The sequence below is a fragment of the Myotis davidii genome, unplaced genomic scaffold (assembly GCF_000327345.1).
Source record: "Myotis davidii unplaced genomic scaffold, ASM32734v1 scaffold758, whole genome shotgun sequence".
NCBI lineage: Eukaryota > Metazoa > Chordata > Mammalia > Chiroptera > Vespertilionidae > Myotis > Myotis davidii.
Genome location: NW_006288951.1, coordinates 359,969 through 374,114, shown reverse-complemented (window position 1 = coordinate 374,114; position 14,146 = coordinate 359,969). Strand labels below are relative to the sequence as shown.

General features: G+C 60.7%; 1 protein-coding gene across 2 annotated transcripts in view; it reads left to right on the top strand.

Moving 5' to 3' along the window:
- The window catches only part of PROM2 (prominin 2), a 14,911-nt gene extending 984 nt beyond the window's left edge, over positions 1–13,927 (top strand). The window contains exons 2-24 of one of the 2 annotated variants that reach the window (XM_006761150.2): positions 49–98; positions 489–691; positions 783–903; positions 1,097–1,160; positions 1,399–1,488; positions 1,880–2,079; positions 2,416–2,490; positions 3,274–3,337; positions 3,572–3,731; positions 4,066–4,218; positions 5,100–5,223; positions 5,713–5,804; positions 5,943–6,027; positions 8,043–8,189; positions 8,679–8,750; positions 9,485–9,577; positions 9,691–9,744; positions 10,042–10,122; positions 10,342–10,410; positions 11,011–11,100; positions 11,495–11,601; positions 11,876–11,950; positions 12,202–13,927. In XM_006761150.2, coding sequence (XP_006761213.1) covers positions 49–98; positions 489–691; positions 783–903; positions 1,097–1,160; positions 1,399–1,488; positions 1,880–2,079; positions 2,416–2,490; positions 3,274–3,337; positions 3,572–3,731; positions 4,066–4,218; positions 5,100–5,223; positions 5,713–5,804; positions 5,943–6,027; positions 8,043–8,189; positions 8,679–8,750; positions 9,485–9,577; positions 9,691–9,744; positions 10,042–10,122; positions 10,342–10,410; positions 11,011–11,100; positions 11,495–11,601; positions 11,876–11,939 — 2,258 coding nt within the window. In that variant the 3' untranslated portion in view covers positions 11,940–11,950; positions 12,202–13,927. The remainder of the gene's footprint in view (positions 1–48; positions 99–488; positions 692–782; positions 904–1,096; positions 1,161–1,398; positions 1,489–1,879; positions 2,080–2,415; positions 2,491–3,273; positions 3,338–3,571; positions 3,732–4,065; positions 4,219–5,099; positions 5,224–5,712; positions 5,805–5,942; positions 6,028–8,042; positions 8,190–8,678; positions 8,751–9,484; positions 9,578–9,690; positions 9,745–10,041; positions 10,123–10,341; positions 10,411–11,010; positions 11,101–11,494; positions 11,602–11,875; positions 11,951–12,201) is intronic. The other variant, XM_015562262.1, reaches the window with a different exon arrangement.
- Positions 13,928–14,146: the final 219 nt, after the last annotated feature.

The window sequence follows — 14,146 nt, the reverse complement described above, 5'->3', positions numbered from 1 at the left end:
AAACCCCAAACCCCCAGCCCCCAGCCCCCAGCTTGCCTTTTCCCGTAGAGCTGGTGAGGAACTTGCTGAATGAGCCGGCCTCCGTGAAGGTGGATGAGGTGAGGCTGGCAGGGTGGAGAGGGAGCCCAGGCTGAGCCCGGGGGCCAGCAGGCGGAAGGCCCCCTCAGCTCAGCCCGCCTTGCTGGCTGTCCCCCAGGGTGGGTCTTGGGCACCCCTTCCCCTCTTTCCTGAGCCCTGCCGTCAGCAGACCTGATTGCAAACCACAGCTCTGCCCTTAACTGGGGTTTGCACTGAACCCTGACCTCCCTGAGGGCAGTTTCCTCCGTTGTGAGGTGGTGAACAACAATACAGACACGTGCAACCTGCATGGGTTCAAGGACGTTCGTGAAAGTGCCCGCTGGGAGCACCCGCCCTCCTGGTGGCCCTGGGGTGTCCTGCAGGGCAGGCTGGCTGGTGGGTCAGAACGGCCTTGCCGCCCTGCCCTGCAGGTGGTGCGGTACGAGGCTGGCTACGTGGTGTGCGCTGTCATCGCGGGCCTCTACCTCCTGGTGGTGCCCACTGCCGGGCTCTGTTTCTGTTGCTGCCGTGGCCACCAGCGCTGTGGGGGCCCAGTGAAGACGGAGTACAAGGAGATGGCCTGTGAGCGCGGCACCCTCATGACCTTCCTGCTGCTGACCACCCTCGTGCTGCTGTGAGGGGTGCCCGGCTCGGGCGGGAGGGTGGGCCCAGGCCCAGGTGCCCGAGGACATCCAGCGAGTTCCTTCCTCCGCCCCATCCCACAGGATCGGTGTTGTCTGTGCCTTTGTCACAAACCAGTGTGTGCATGAGCAGATGGGCCCCAGTGTGGAGGCCGTGCCCGAGATGCTGCTCAGCCTCCGGGGCCTGGTCTCTGATGTCCCCCAGGTGAGCACCGGGTAACCTCTCATCCATATGGGCACCAGGCCTGGGCAGGTCAGAGCAGAGTGGGTCCTTCCAACGTGTACTTGGCTGCCCCCTGCTGGAGCGTCACTGTACTACATACATGCACCCCTGAGTCAGGGAAAGGGCTGGGAAAGGATGGAGGGGCCCTGTCAGGTGACGGCCCTGTGTTGCCTAGGAGCTGCAGGCTGTGGCACAGCAGTTCTCCGTTCCCCAGAATCGCGTCTTGAAGGACCTGGATGGTGAGGATTAGAGCTGGCTGGCAGCCTGGCCAGCCCCTGGGGCCCGCTGCCCAGGTCTGTCTTGAGGGGTCCTCTCATCCCCTTATCCTGGGCTCCCCCTGGGAACATCCTCACAGAGGTGGGGATTGGGCCCAGCTGGGCAGTCAGGCTGCTACAGAGCCTGGGGAGGCTGGATGGACCGGCAGGGAGGGCTCCCGGCGCCTGGGGACCAGCCCTCAGACTGCCCTGTGCTCTTCAGGTGTTGCCGGGAGCATCGGGACTGCGATCCACACCCAGCTCCAGAGTTCGGTGTATGAGGTGCTGGCCTCACTGCTCAGCCTGGGCCAGGGTGAGTGTGCCAGTTTGAGTGGGACAGCGTGAGTGGGACAGTGTGAGTGGGACAGTGTGAGTGGGACAGCGTGAGTGGGACAGTGTGAGTGGGACAGTGTGAGTGGGCCAGCGTGAGTGGGATAGCATCCAGGGTGGTGTCTCCTGAGGCCAGGCCCCACCCTCACTGGGCCCTGGATTTCTTTTGCCACCTTAGCCAAGCCCCACCCTTGGCTTTGTCCTAGGATCCCCTTGGGCACCCTTGCCCAGATCCTGCCCGAATGTGCCCTGGGGCCATTTCCCTTATAACTATTGGGGTTAGAGGTCAATGTTTTGTTCTACTTCCTTCCAGGCCTCTGAGGAAGTGGCAGCAGTGGGGGCACTACTTAGTCAAGATTTGGGGGTTCTCTCAGCCCTGCAGGTCTCCGTGGACCACCTCCGAGCCCTGAATGCCACCCTCCTGGAGCTGCGGGAGGGGCAGCAGGACCTGGATCAGGCTATTTCGGCGCACCGACAGCGCCTCCGAGACCTGCTGCAGCAGCCCAGCTGCCAGGGATGCCAGGAGACCCTGAGCCAGGCCCATGGCCTGGAGCTGGGAGCTGACTTCAGCCAGGTACCGGCCGGACAGAGGCCGATAGAGCGAGGGGGGCTGCTCTGCCTGCTGCCCCCGGAGTCGCCCTGGGCCCTGTTTCCCGAGGCAGACCCCCATGCTTCTGCACCCTCCCGGGGCTAATGCTGGTCGTCCTGGCAGAGGGAGGGGCAGCAGCTTTCCTATGGCACGAGGAGTGCCATGAGCTCCTTGAGGTCTCACGGCCACCCAGGACAGGGCTGTGCTGGTCCCGACATGTTACACATGAGGACACTGAGGCTTCAGCGGCCTCTGCCCCCATCCTCCCTCAGGGATCCCTCTCACGCCTTTGTCATTACCCATCCCCCGCTCCAATTTCAGATGCCCCACGTGGACGATGTTCTACATCGCCTGGAGGGCGTCCCGGAAGCCAACTTCTCCAGCATGGTCCGGGAGGTGAGTGCCCCCCTGTCTCCCGGCTTCTCCCCCACCGGCCAGAGAACTCACCGCGAGGAGCCTCAGTTTCCCCCTTTCGGGTGCTTGCCCAGTTGAACCTAAGACTTGGTTAAAGCAGGGCCTCACCCATCACATGGTACCCAGGGCTGAAATCCCACGATGGATGCCAATTGTTGAGTGCACACGGTCTGGTGGGGGAAGCAGGCCCGGAACGCAGAAGCAAGAGCTAGGACCCTCAGGGTGTGGGGACAGGGCAGCCAGGGAGGGAGCCTGCAGCTGAGCCCCAAAGGCGGGCGGGATCTCCTGGGTGGACTTGGCTGTGGGGGCCCCACAGCATGAGCCAACACCTGTGACCCAGGGCCTGGAATGCCTGAGTTGAGGAAACGGTGAGGCAGCTGTGTGAGGTGGCTGCAGCCATGGTTCCAGGAGGAAGGAGTGGGAGCTGAGGCTGCGAGAGTGGGTTAGAATGGACGCTAGGGAAATACACCTAGCAGTCATGCACAGGACGGATGGGAGAGGTGGGAGTCCACTGCAATAGTCTAGGCACGAGGGCTGGGGATAAAAGGGAGGGTCATCGAGGAGCTCTGGAGAGTTGGGTCAGGCTGGGCCCAAGGAGGGGAAAGAAGCCATCGACCAAGAGAACCAAGGGAAGGCTGTCTCCCGATTTCCAGAGTTGGGAGCACAAAGTGAGATCCCCTCCCTCTGGGCCTGGTGGTGTTGAGGTCCCCAAGTGGGGACCCCCAGGTATAGAGTGGGAGGCACAGCTGCCTTTTGCTCTGGCAGGGGAACAACACCTTTAACGCCCTCCCACCCATGGCTTCCTTGCAGTTGGCTGATGTGGTCAAAGGTAAGGGCCTGCCCAGGGGCCAGGCTGGCTGCCCAGCCTGCCTCCCGACTCCACCCTGAACGACAGGCTCGCCGATTGAGGAGGGGGGCAGTGGGGGGAGGCTGACGGCTGTTCCTGGGCTGGGCCTGGACAGAGCGGGCCTTCTCTGTGAGTCCCAGGTGATCTTCCTGCCCGTCCTCTCCCTGGGCCCCTGGGTGCCTTCCCCAACCCATAAGCCCCTGCTGCTTTGGGCAGAGCTGAAGAAGGCGGTGGCCCAGCAGCCTAAAGGGCTGAAGACACTGGCCAAAGCGTTCCCCAACTGGGAGGCGGCCTCTCGCTGGAGCCAGGCACTGGAGAAGGTGGAAAACAGTAGCCGCCCCTACCTGAAGGAGGTGCAGAGATACGAGAAATACAGGTGCTCGGGACCCATGGGGGTGGGGGTGGAGTCGGCAGCCCAGCCTCTTGGCCACCAGGGCCCCATACCGTCCCCATCAACAGCTTGTTGTACTGAGCCTCTGCCTCCTTTAAGCCAAGATCCTTTATTCCTCGGGCCCCTGTGTCCCAACCTTGGCTGCGTGTCCTTGAGATCTGAGCCTGTGGACCCCATAGGAGCACTGGGGTGGGGGTGGGGGGGCTCAGGAAGTGCCCATATCTACACTCTAAGCCTTGGCGTTAGTGGCCTCACCCAGCCACCAGGTCCTATGCTAGCCTATCCCTTCTCAATAACACCTGCATCTTCTCTGTGGCAGGTGGATTGTGGGCTACGTTCTGTGCTCTGTGGTCCTGCTTGTGGTGGTCTGTAACCTCGTGGGCCTCAACCTGGGCATCTGGGGGCTGTCTGCCCAGCGGGACCGCAGCCACTTGGAGGCCAAGGGCAGGGCTGGAGCCCGCATCCTCATGGTGTAAGAAGGGCTGTGGAGAGGGGCAGGCTCTCCCATTTGGCTGGCCAGGTTCCCCTGTGCCCACGGACACTCCTTCTCTCCGGGGCACTGAGAGACTGACTCCCTGGGTGGCCATGGCAAATTCGTAACCCATCTGGGCCCCATGTCCTCGAGGGTCTGTATAAAAGGATTGAACTAGAGCAGGAAAGACAACACAGAAGCACTTCCACTCCACACCAGTTGCAGTTGCAGTAACCAAAGTCACGCCCACTGAGCCCAGACAGAGCCTCAGATCTTTCTCCACCCCGCATCCAGGCAGCACCACCATAGGAGGCGGCCCCAGAGATAGAACCAATTTGCCCTGGACTAGACGGTCTCTAAGGCCAGGGCTGCCACATTCAGTTGTGTAGGCTGCTCATTGCATAAGGGTGCCTGGCCACAGGGGAGGGTGGGGGCTGAAATCCAGCCCATGTTTTACTGTCTAAGCTCAGGCCCCGACATGGGGCTGTGCCTACCTCCCCGAAAAGCCCTGCAGGTCAGCTGCACTGGTCCTGCTCAGACCCTTTAAGTTGCGCCTGCTGGTGGGTCATGGCTGGCTGTGCCGGGTGGTCCTGCTGAGGGCTGAGCTCTGGAGCTGGTCACCTCTATGTGCCCTGTGCCCAGGGGCAGCAGTCCTGTCTCTGAGCAAAGCAGTTACCCTTTCCTCTAGGCTGCCAGGGCCCAGCGGCAGTGAGGACGGGGTGGACGGGTTGGGGGAGTCAGCAGTTCTAACTCCGGGCCAAGGGGGTGGCGTCCTCTGAGTTTTTCTGCCCTGGGACCAACTTGCTGACCACGCTGGCCTGGGATGTGGGTGGGGACAGAGGGTCTCTCTCGCCTCAATCCCCGCCCTCTGCCTTCCCCAGTGGGGCCAACCTCAGCTTCCTCTTCGCTGCGCCCCTCATCCTCCTCGTCTTCTCCACCTTCCTGGTGGGCGGCAACGTGCAGACGCTGGTGTGTCGGAGCTGGGAGAGTGGGAAGCTCTACGAGGTGGGTGGAGGGAAATCTGAGCAGAGAAAGAGGGTGGGAGGAAGTGGGGCCAGAGAAGGCAAGAGGGGGAGGAAGGGGCAATGATGAAGATGGCCCAAGAAAGACAGAAAACTACCAATCGGTGAGGAGTGGGAGAGAGAGCCCGTGAGTGCCTGGACTGATGCCCAGCCCCAGGGTGGGGACTCCCAGACCTCACCCCCTCTTTCCCCTAACTCTGAGTCTGCAAACTGGGGGTCCTGGTTCCTCAGAGCTTCTAGCAGGTAATTCCAGACTCTCTGTTGCAGACCAGGCTGCCCCCCTCCCCAAGATTTGTGGGAAGGGTCCCTGCTGGGTGTTAAGGCCCAGGGTGATTTGAGTTTGAGGCAGGTTTGGGCTGGAGTCAAAGGGGTATGTTGTCTGCTAAGCCAGGATGTCGTGGGACTGGGCCCTTGGCTGGGACAAGCTTGCCCCTGCCCACTCCAGGCTCATTTCTCTCTGCTCCATCTCCAGTTTGTTGACACACCGGGGAACTTGCCCTCGTCCATGAACTTGTCCCACCTTCTTGGTCTGAAGAAGAACATCAGCATCCTCCTGGCCTATCAGTGAGTGGGAGCTGGGGCTGGGACAGGGTGTGAGGAGGAGCTGAGGTGGGTGTCCCATTAGGGTGACACCAGCCCCCTGGCCATCCGCTTCCTCATCTTTGACACCCATTGTCTCTCTTCCTCCCCCCTCCCCCCCAGGCAGTGCAGGAAAGGGGCTCCACTCTGGAGGGTCCTGCAGCTCAATGACTCCTATGACCTGGAGCCGTACCTGGATCTGAGCCAGGTGAGGGAACCAGAGGCAGTGGGGACACTTCCTACAGATGCCCCTCCTCCTGTCTTGCCTCTGTGGTGGGACCATCTCCTTGAACCTAAGATGTCTGCAAGAGCCATTGAGGTGCCTCAGGTCCAGAGGCCCTGATGGCAGCTCAGGGCCTGGCCAAGGGCTAGCGCCCAGGAGGTTTCTGGGATGTGCAGGTGGGCGGGTGGGTGCCTGGGGCCGTGCCCAGCTCTGAGCATTGTGCTCCAGGAAAACTGGACCCAGCTGAGGTGGCAGTAGGGAAGGCTGGTGGCAGTGAGTAGGAGGTTGAGGGTGTGTCCTGCCCGGGACAGGCATTGGCTGGTATGCTGCGGTCGGGATGGGGTGACAGTGAAAATGATGGTGGTGAAGGTGGGTACCACTAGGCATGGCCCCTTGCTGAGCTTACACTGCCAGTCGGTGACAGGACTCAGTCCCTCAGCCGCTGGACGTTGCCAGAGCTTGGTGCATAGAACAGGGGGAAGGATCCGGCCCATAGAAACAGTCCTGGGACAGAGCAGGAAGAGATGCTTCCTGAGAGCTGTTGGGGAGGGGGTTCCCCTGAGGGTGGACACTCTCCCCGTTCCTCTCTCCACACTAAGGGAGGTGAGGGAGAGGTGCCTGACTCCCAGGCCCCCAGGGAGCTTTCCCCCAGCATGTCCTGGGAACCCCCCACCCCGCCCCGAGCGTGCTGACTCCTGATTCCCCATCCAGAAAACCTTCCGACTCCTCTGTAACCCACCCCTCATTCTCAGCCCGCAGGTCAGCATAGTGCCTGAGTCCTGCAGCCAGCATAGCCAGGGGGTCTAGGTAACAGTCCCAACTCCGTACCTTAAACTGTATAAGCAGGGGCCTTAGCTTTCTCCTCCTCCAGGGTCTCTAAGCAGACAAGGTGCAGGTGATGCCAGGTTCTCAGTCACGACAGACACTGCCCGTGGAGGGAGGCTGGCCAGGGAGGGCGTCAGCAGGGGCCTGGCAGAGGGGCCCTGCTCTGCTGGCTGGGAGTCATGGCTCTTGTGGGGAGGGGTCTCAGCCAGTCCTGGGAGGGGAGGGTCCAGCTCAGATGAGTCTGGACATTAGGGCCTCAGGTTCAGAGGGACTGGGCAGTCCTTGGGGGCCATCTGGCAACATCGAATGTGACCTTAAGAGGGCTTGTCCTCCAAGAGCTGGTGAGGCAGGGGTAAGTGTGGCAAGGTGTGCTTTCCAGGGCACCAGGAGAGCTCTGGCCACCTTCAAACATGTCCTGTACCTGCCTGTGCGTCACGGATGCCTCCGAGAAAGAATTAGGCCTTTCTCCCCCTGGGAAGGCAGGGCGGTGGGCAGGAGGGGACCAGGGCTGGGCTCCATTCTCTAACCTGCTGTGAATCCTCAGGCAGGTGAATGCTCCTCTCTGGCCTCCGTCTCTCCTCTGTTAAACATGGCTGAGTGTCACACCCTTTAAATCTCCAGCAATGGCTGGGAAATGCTGAGTGTCCCTTTGTAAACTGTGGTCTGGCTTAAGTGATTGTGTTCATTCATTAAGTCATTCAATCATCTATCCATCCATTCACTCCTACACATTCAGCACACTTGTCCTGCGCCCACCACACGTGAGCCCCAGCTCTAGACTCCGAGCGTTTGGTTCAGAATGGGCGGAGGAGGCGCTGCTCTCACAGAGCTGATGGCAGTGGCAGGTGCACACATACACAATGTCACAGGGGCAGGTGCTCTGAGGCCCTGACACGTGGTGATGTGACAGGTGGGCTGGGGAAGCTGTTTTACACTGGATGCCAGGGGAGGTCTGTGTTGGTGTCCAATAGCCAGACAGGTGCTTGAGGGGGGCTGGGTATTGGTGGGGATGGGTTGGAGGGAGAGGGTAGGTAGGAAGCAGAGGTCTGTGGGGGCCTGTCTGGGGCTGGGAGGATCCAGCATGGAGGCCCTGGTGACCCCCCCATCTAGGACAGCAGCTCTGGGGCTCTGACTCAGAGACTGGGCATGCCCCCATCCTGACCCCTCTCTCCTAGTACTCGACCAAGTTGGAGCAGGAGTTGCAGAACCTCAAAGTGGACATGGAGAATCTGGACCTGCTGAGTCCAGCTGGCCTCCGGGACCTGCAGGCCCTGCAGAGCAGTGGGCTTAGTAACATCGACTACCCTGGCTTCCTCATCCAGGTCAGCCGTGGGCCCCTCAGGCCAGACCGCGCTGCAGAACAAAGGGGCCCGTGGAGGAACTGGAGGGGTGTATCTCGCCTTGTCCCGGCCCTCCATCTTTTCTCAACTCCCATGTCCCTGGGCCGGGGTGGGGGGCCGGGGGGGTGGCGGTCCCCAGACCACGTGCCCCAGGCCTGTCCTGGTGTCCCCATCTGCTGGGCTGGAGTGAATGTGCCCCCAACCCCAGAGTGTGCCGCTGTCCGTGGTTCTGAACCCTCTGCTGTGGCAAATGATGGTGGGAAGTCTCCTCTTCCTTGGGTTACACCAGAGGGCGCCTCACTTTTTCTCTTCTATCTGAATGGAAAATGGTGTATGTCAGTCACAGGTTCAGTCAAACCCGCTGATGGGTCCCTACTGACTTACCTGGTGTGCAGGACTTTTGCAGAGACTGGCAATTCAGGGGAAGGGGAAGCAGGGTTCACCCCTCCTGGCCCCTCCATCTGCCCACAGACCGAGAAGCCGGTGGTGAACACCAGTGTGGAGAAGCTGGCCCACGATCTGGAAGGACTGGCCCGCACTCAGGTGAGAAGGGAACAGGGACCCCGCCGGGCAGGCAGGAGGCGGGGAGAGGCCTGCGCTGTGGGAGGGGGTGGGAGTGGTTGGACTGGGGCGGGGGCGAGGGCACAGGCAGGGGATTGAGGCTCCCACCAGTGAGGCTCCGCACCCCCGGCAGGGCTGAAGGGTTTTGCAGTATCAGTTCTGACTCAATTCGGCCACCAATTGGCTGCGTGGCCTTGGGCAAGTCATTTACCATCCGGGGGCCTTGTTTATTCTGTCTGTGAGATCAGACGGACTGACTGGTCTGACATCGCACCGTGGGGCAAGCGTTTCTAAGTGCCCGTTGGACGTGGGGGCCGCTGGGACAGGTGGCACGAGGACAGTGCGATGGAGCAGATATCATGACAGTTGCCCCTCAGGAGTTTCAACTCCACTGGGAAGATAGCACGTTGTATTTAGAAATATTTCAGGTATAAAGGTTACTTTCCAGATAGGTTATAGACCCCACCCAGCAGATGCCACTCAGACAGGTTTTGTGGCTGACGTAGGGATGCCCAGCAAGCTAGCAGTAGACCTTGAACTTGAGCTTAGGCCTCCAAACCCAGATCCGGCCCAGGAGTTCAAGGAGGCCTTAGTGTTTTCATCTGAGCCTGGCATGCACACCCCTCAGCATGTTGGTTGAACAGTTTGGTAAAGGAGATGCTGGCAAGGGCTGCCCAGTTCTGAGCAGAGGCCATTCTGTCCCTGTCTCCCCTCAGGGCAATTCTGGGCTGGGGAAGCAACTGCAGGAGGAGGCCCAAGGGCTCAGAACCCTCTACCAGGAGAAGGTCCTCCCCCAGCAGAGCCTGGTGGTAAGCTGGAGGCCCAGGGAGCTTGGAGGAGGGCAGGCGGGCAGAGGGCATGAACAGGGAGGCGGGCACCGGATCCTCCTCTTGCCCTGACCAGCCCCATCTCTCCTCCACAGGCCAAACTCAACATCAGTGTCAGGGCCCTGGCATTCTCAGCACCAAACCTCCAGGTGGCTCTGGAGACGGGAGGGTGGGGAGGAGCAGGTGGGCAGCAGAGGGAGGGAGGAGGAGGCCCAGCTGACTTGGGACCTCACCTGCTCTGGCCGGTCCCATGGGAGGTTGGGGGCTGGGTGGGAAGATCTGGGGTGGGCGAGCAGATCCCCAAGGACCACTGTCTGGGCCGCTGTGACCTTAGGGCCTAACAGCTCTGCCCCAGGCTGAGCGCGCTGTGTGCTGTATGCTGAGTTAATGAGTGAGGCTGCCTGGGACTGAGCGGCCCCCTGAGTGAGCCCGTCTCCTCTCCCCAGCAGGAGACCTCAGGTGTCCTGGACAGGATCACTCGCCTGCAAGGAGAGCTGCCTGCCTGGGCCGCCCGTATCCTGAGGAATGTGAGTGAGGGGTGGCAGAGGGGTGGCGGCTGCCTCAGAGCCAGGGGAGGGCCGCAGGGCTGAGGCACACACGGCTCCCACCCGGCCTGTCCTCCAGCCCTGTCCCCTCACCGTGGCTCCCAGGAAAGCCAGCTGGGCCTGACCTGATGGTGCCACACTTGGGTACTGGGTGCCGATTCCTGGGACTCCTGCCAGCCAGGGCTCCTCTCCTTCCTGCAGGAAAGCGAGTGCTTCCTGGCCCGGGAGATGGGCTACTTCTCCCAGTACGTGGCCTGGGTGAGAGAGGAGGTGAGTGGCCTTAGAGCCCCTGCCGATCACTCGCTCCCAGCGGTACCAGCCGTTCATTCTGTTCTACCTTCTTCCACCCCAGAGCCCCCTGGGGATGCCCTGGAGGTGCCTTGGAACCCAAACTCCCAAACCTGGCATCCATGCCCCTGCTCGCTAGCTGGGCTCTGCACACCCACCCTCCAGGCAGCCCTTCTCTGAGGCCTGAGTGTGAGCGGGACTGGCCACAGGTTCTGAATGTGCAGTCCACACCTGGTCCCATGCCCTTCCTCGCGCTGGCCCCTTGCCCATCCTGTCTGAGTCCAACCCAGCCCGCAGCCTGCCGCCTCCTGTGCTGCCTCTCCAGGGAGAGTGTGACTGCAGGCACAGTGCTGGGCACACAGTAGGCACTTAATACAGGCTGGGGCATGATGGAAAGGGCAGGAGCTGAGCTGTGTGTCCTTACATCTCTGTGTTCCTGTGTCCTTGTGTCTGTCCATGTGATCTGCATCCCTGTGTCTCCCCCATGTGTCCCTGGACCTGTCTGTGTATGTCACCCTCTCTCTCTGACTGTGGGGTGTGCGCCTGTGGGTCTGGATGTGTCTGCCTCATGTGGTGCCACAGGTGACTCAGCACATCGCCACCTGCCAGCCCCTCTCTGGAGCCCTGGACAATGGCCGCGTGATCCTGTGTGACATGATGGCTGACCCCTGGGTGAGTGCTGGGGCGCTCATACGGGCTCGTGGACATTAAGGCCCCTGGGGGGGAGGGGGTGCATGAGCAGGACCTAAGGCGTGGCAGGGTCCCTGCCCCAGGCCTGCACTCGGCTCTGGGAACACTGCCTCGCCCCTCCCTATCCTGTGTGACATGATGGCTGACCCCTGGGTGAGTGCTGGGGCGCTCATACGGGCTCGTGGACATTAAGGCCCCTGGGGGGGAGGGGGTGCATGAGCAGGACCTAAGGCGTGGCAGGGTCCCTGCCCCAGGCCTGCACTCGGCTCTGGGAACACTGCCTCGTGCCCCTCCCTGAGGCTGTGGGGGCCTGCGGTACCGAGCTGCCCACCCCAGCCCCAGCCCCGGCGAGCTAACCCCACACCCTCTGCTCCAGAACGCCTTCTGGTTCTGCCTGGCGTGGTGCACCTTCTTCCTGGTCCCCAGCATCATCTTTGCTATCAAGACCTCCAAATACTTCCACCCCATCTGGAAACGCCTCAGGTGAGGGGCTGCCAGGACTGTGGGGGCAACAGGGCCTCACACCCCTCCTGAGACCCCCACCAGGCAGAGGAGGTGCCTGCTGGCCCCGGGGAGCCACACTGAGGAGCCACCCTTGCTCCTTGCTACACCCACCCACCAGGCATTGCTGCTCAGACTCCGCTCCCCTCAACCCTCCACCCCCAGAGAGCGTCTGAGGCAGGAATGTCGGGGCTCTGGGCTTGTCCCATTGGGCTGGGGTTGTGTGGGGTCCCTCACTCTCTCTGTGATGCCACAGCTCCAGCAGCTCTGAGGAGACTCAGCTCTTCCACATCCCCCGGGTCACCTCCCTGAAGCTGTAGGACCCCCTTGGGTGAGTCACCCCTTAATTCCTTGGTGCCAGGGCAGAGGTTTGGGGGAGCCCTGCTCTGGTGCATGCCTCGCCATCCTCCTCCTGTCCCAGCGCCAGGCCCTCTCAACAATTGGGGGCTCCAGGCAGGCAGGCAGGCGCTGGGACTTGGTGGGGTCTGAGTGTGGGGTCTGGCCCACCCAGCAGTGGCACCGACAGGCCCTGGCACGTACCCCTCCCTCTCACTCACCTCCTTCCTTCTGAATCCACGACAGGGTTGCTGGCAGCAAGGTGACGCTGGGCTGCCGCCTTCCACCTTGACTTGGCCTGGACCAGAGGATCCCGCCGCTCTTGCCCCCAGAGCCCAGGCCAGCGTCCAGGCCTGGACTGTCCCCCACTTCCAGCTTCCCACCCCCGTCTGCGCACGACCCCCTTATTCATTCTCAAAAGCTCAATTGCTGCGGAGCTAGAGCCCTCCCCTCCTCCTTGGCAGGTCAGCACCGAGAAGACCCTTTCTCAGCACCTGCCCTACCCACCCCCTCTGTCATCAATCACCCCTCTCCCTGCACATGCCCCCCAACGCTCCTCTCCCCTTACCCTCCCCTCCCCTTTCCCCAGTGTGGCTCTGTCCCCTCCTCAGTCACATGTTACATCCTCCCCCTAGGAATGCTCGTTCCCCTTTGTCCTTTCCTTAGCTTATCCCACCACCTTGCTGGACCCAGGGACCCCTCTGCCTGACCAAACTAATTAGGTAAAGCCACTAAGCAGGCCCGGGGCCACATGGTCAGGCCTGGGCTGGCTGCCTCATGGCTTCTGAGCCCACGACTGCCTGGAGACTTGTACCCTCCACAAGCCCCGGCCTGGATTTCCTGGCCCCCCAGCCTGTGTAAAGCCAGAGCCCACTGCCTGCATCCTTGTTTGGAAACAGTACTGTTCCAAGCAACTCTCCAAGTATTTGTTTCAGGGGAAGGAGCCTGGGACCTGGGCCAGAGCAGGGCCGCCCCTCGGCTCCCCAGGAGGTAGCTCTTTGACAGCCCTCCCCAGCTCCCCCAGCAGGACCTGCTGGTCACAACAGGGTTTTGCACTGTGGCCCTTGCTCCTTCTGTGCATGTGGCCTGGGGGCACCCTGGTCCACCCTGTGCTCTCTGCACGCTGAGCCCGGGGGTCCAGAAGAAGGGACGAGGAAGCGGAGAGAGAGGAGAGATAGGTCCCTGGGCCAGTCCAGTGCTCTACTTCCTAAGCTTGGCTTTGGGTCCAGAACACTAGGTCTCCCAGGTGAGGGCCCTGTAAGCGGCCGGTGTTTAATGGGTGTGGAGAGGAGAACCCAAGGCCTCTGGTCACAGGCATCAGGGATCCCCCCAGCAGTCAGTAGGGGGGGCAGGGCCCACTCCAGGAGCAGGCAGACCCGCATCCATGTGCCCGTTCTAACGCTTGTTAGTGGGGGCACCTCAAACATGTTATGTGGAGGTCCTGGGCCTCAGTTTCTCCATGTTTAAAATGGGAGCAGAGTCACAGCCTCCTCATAGGGCTGGGGCAGATGTGACAGTGTGTGGAAAGCCCTTGGCAGGGGCCTGGCACAAAACATGCTCAAATGCTGCTACGTTTTGCCATGACTGAATCAGGGACAGAGCTGGGGCTGGGCAGGAGCAAGGGAGGAGGGAGGGGGGCCCCTGTGCAAAGGCACTTTAAGACTGTGGTCTGCTGAGTTTCGGGAGTGTCTGTGTTTAATTGCATCTTACAAACCAGCAACAACGTTGCTGTTAGGAAGTAGCATGGTGCATACACAATGGATTGTCACTGTTGTAAGCACACTCACACAAACATCCCAGAATGTAGCACAATCGCCTCTTTTTGGCTTTTCCCAGAGAGTTGTTTTTTTTTCTCACTTCTTATCTGTTGCCTCGTGCAGGGGAAATGTAGCCCCTGTGTTTTAGGAATGAAATAAATGGGATAAAAAAAGAAACAAACTACTAAAAAATAATTCCCAGCTCTCTATCAAAATTGCCTACCTTATCTTTGATATATTTGAGCATATTAAGCATAGTTATTTTGAAGTGCAGTAACTCCCTAACATGGAGTCTTCATGGGTCTGTTTCTAGTGTCTGTTGTTTCTCTTGTTTTTTGCCAGTTTTGTATTGTGTCCTCACATGCTTGGTGATTTTTGGTTGAGTACCACATATTACATCTGAAACTTGTAGAAATAATTTGAGGTAGGATAAA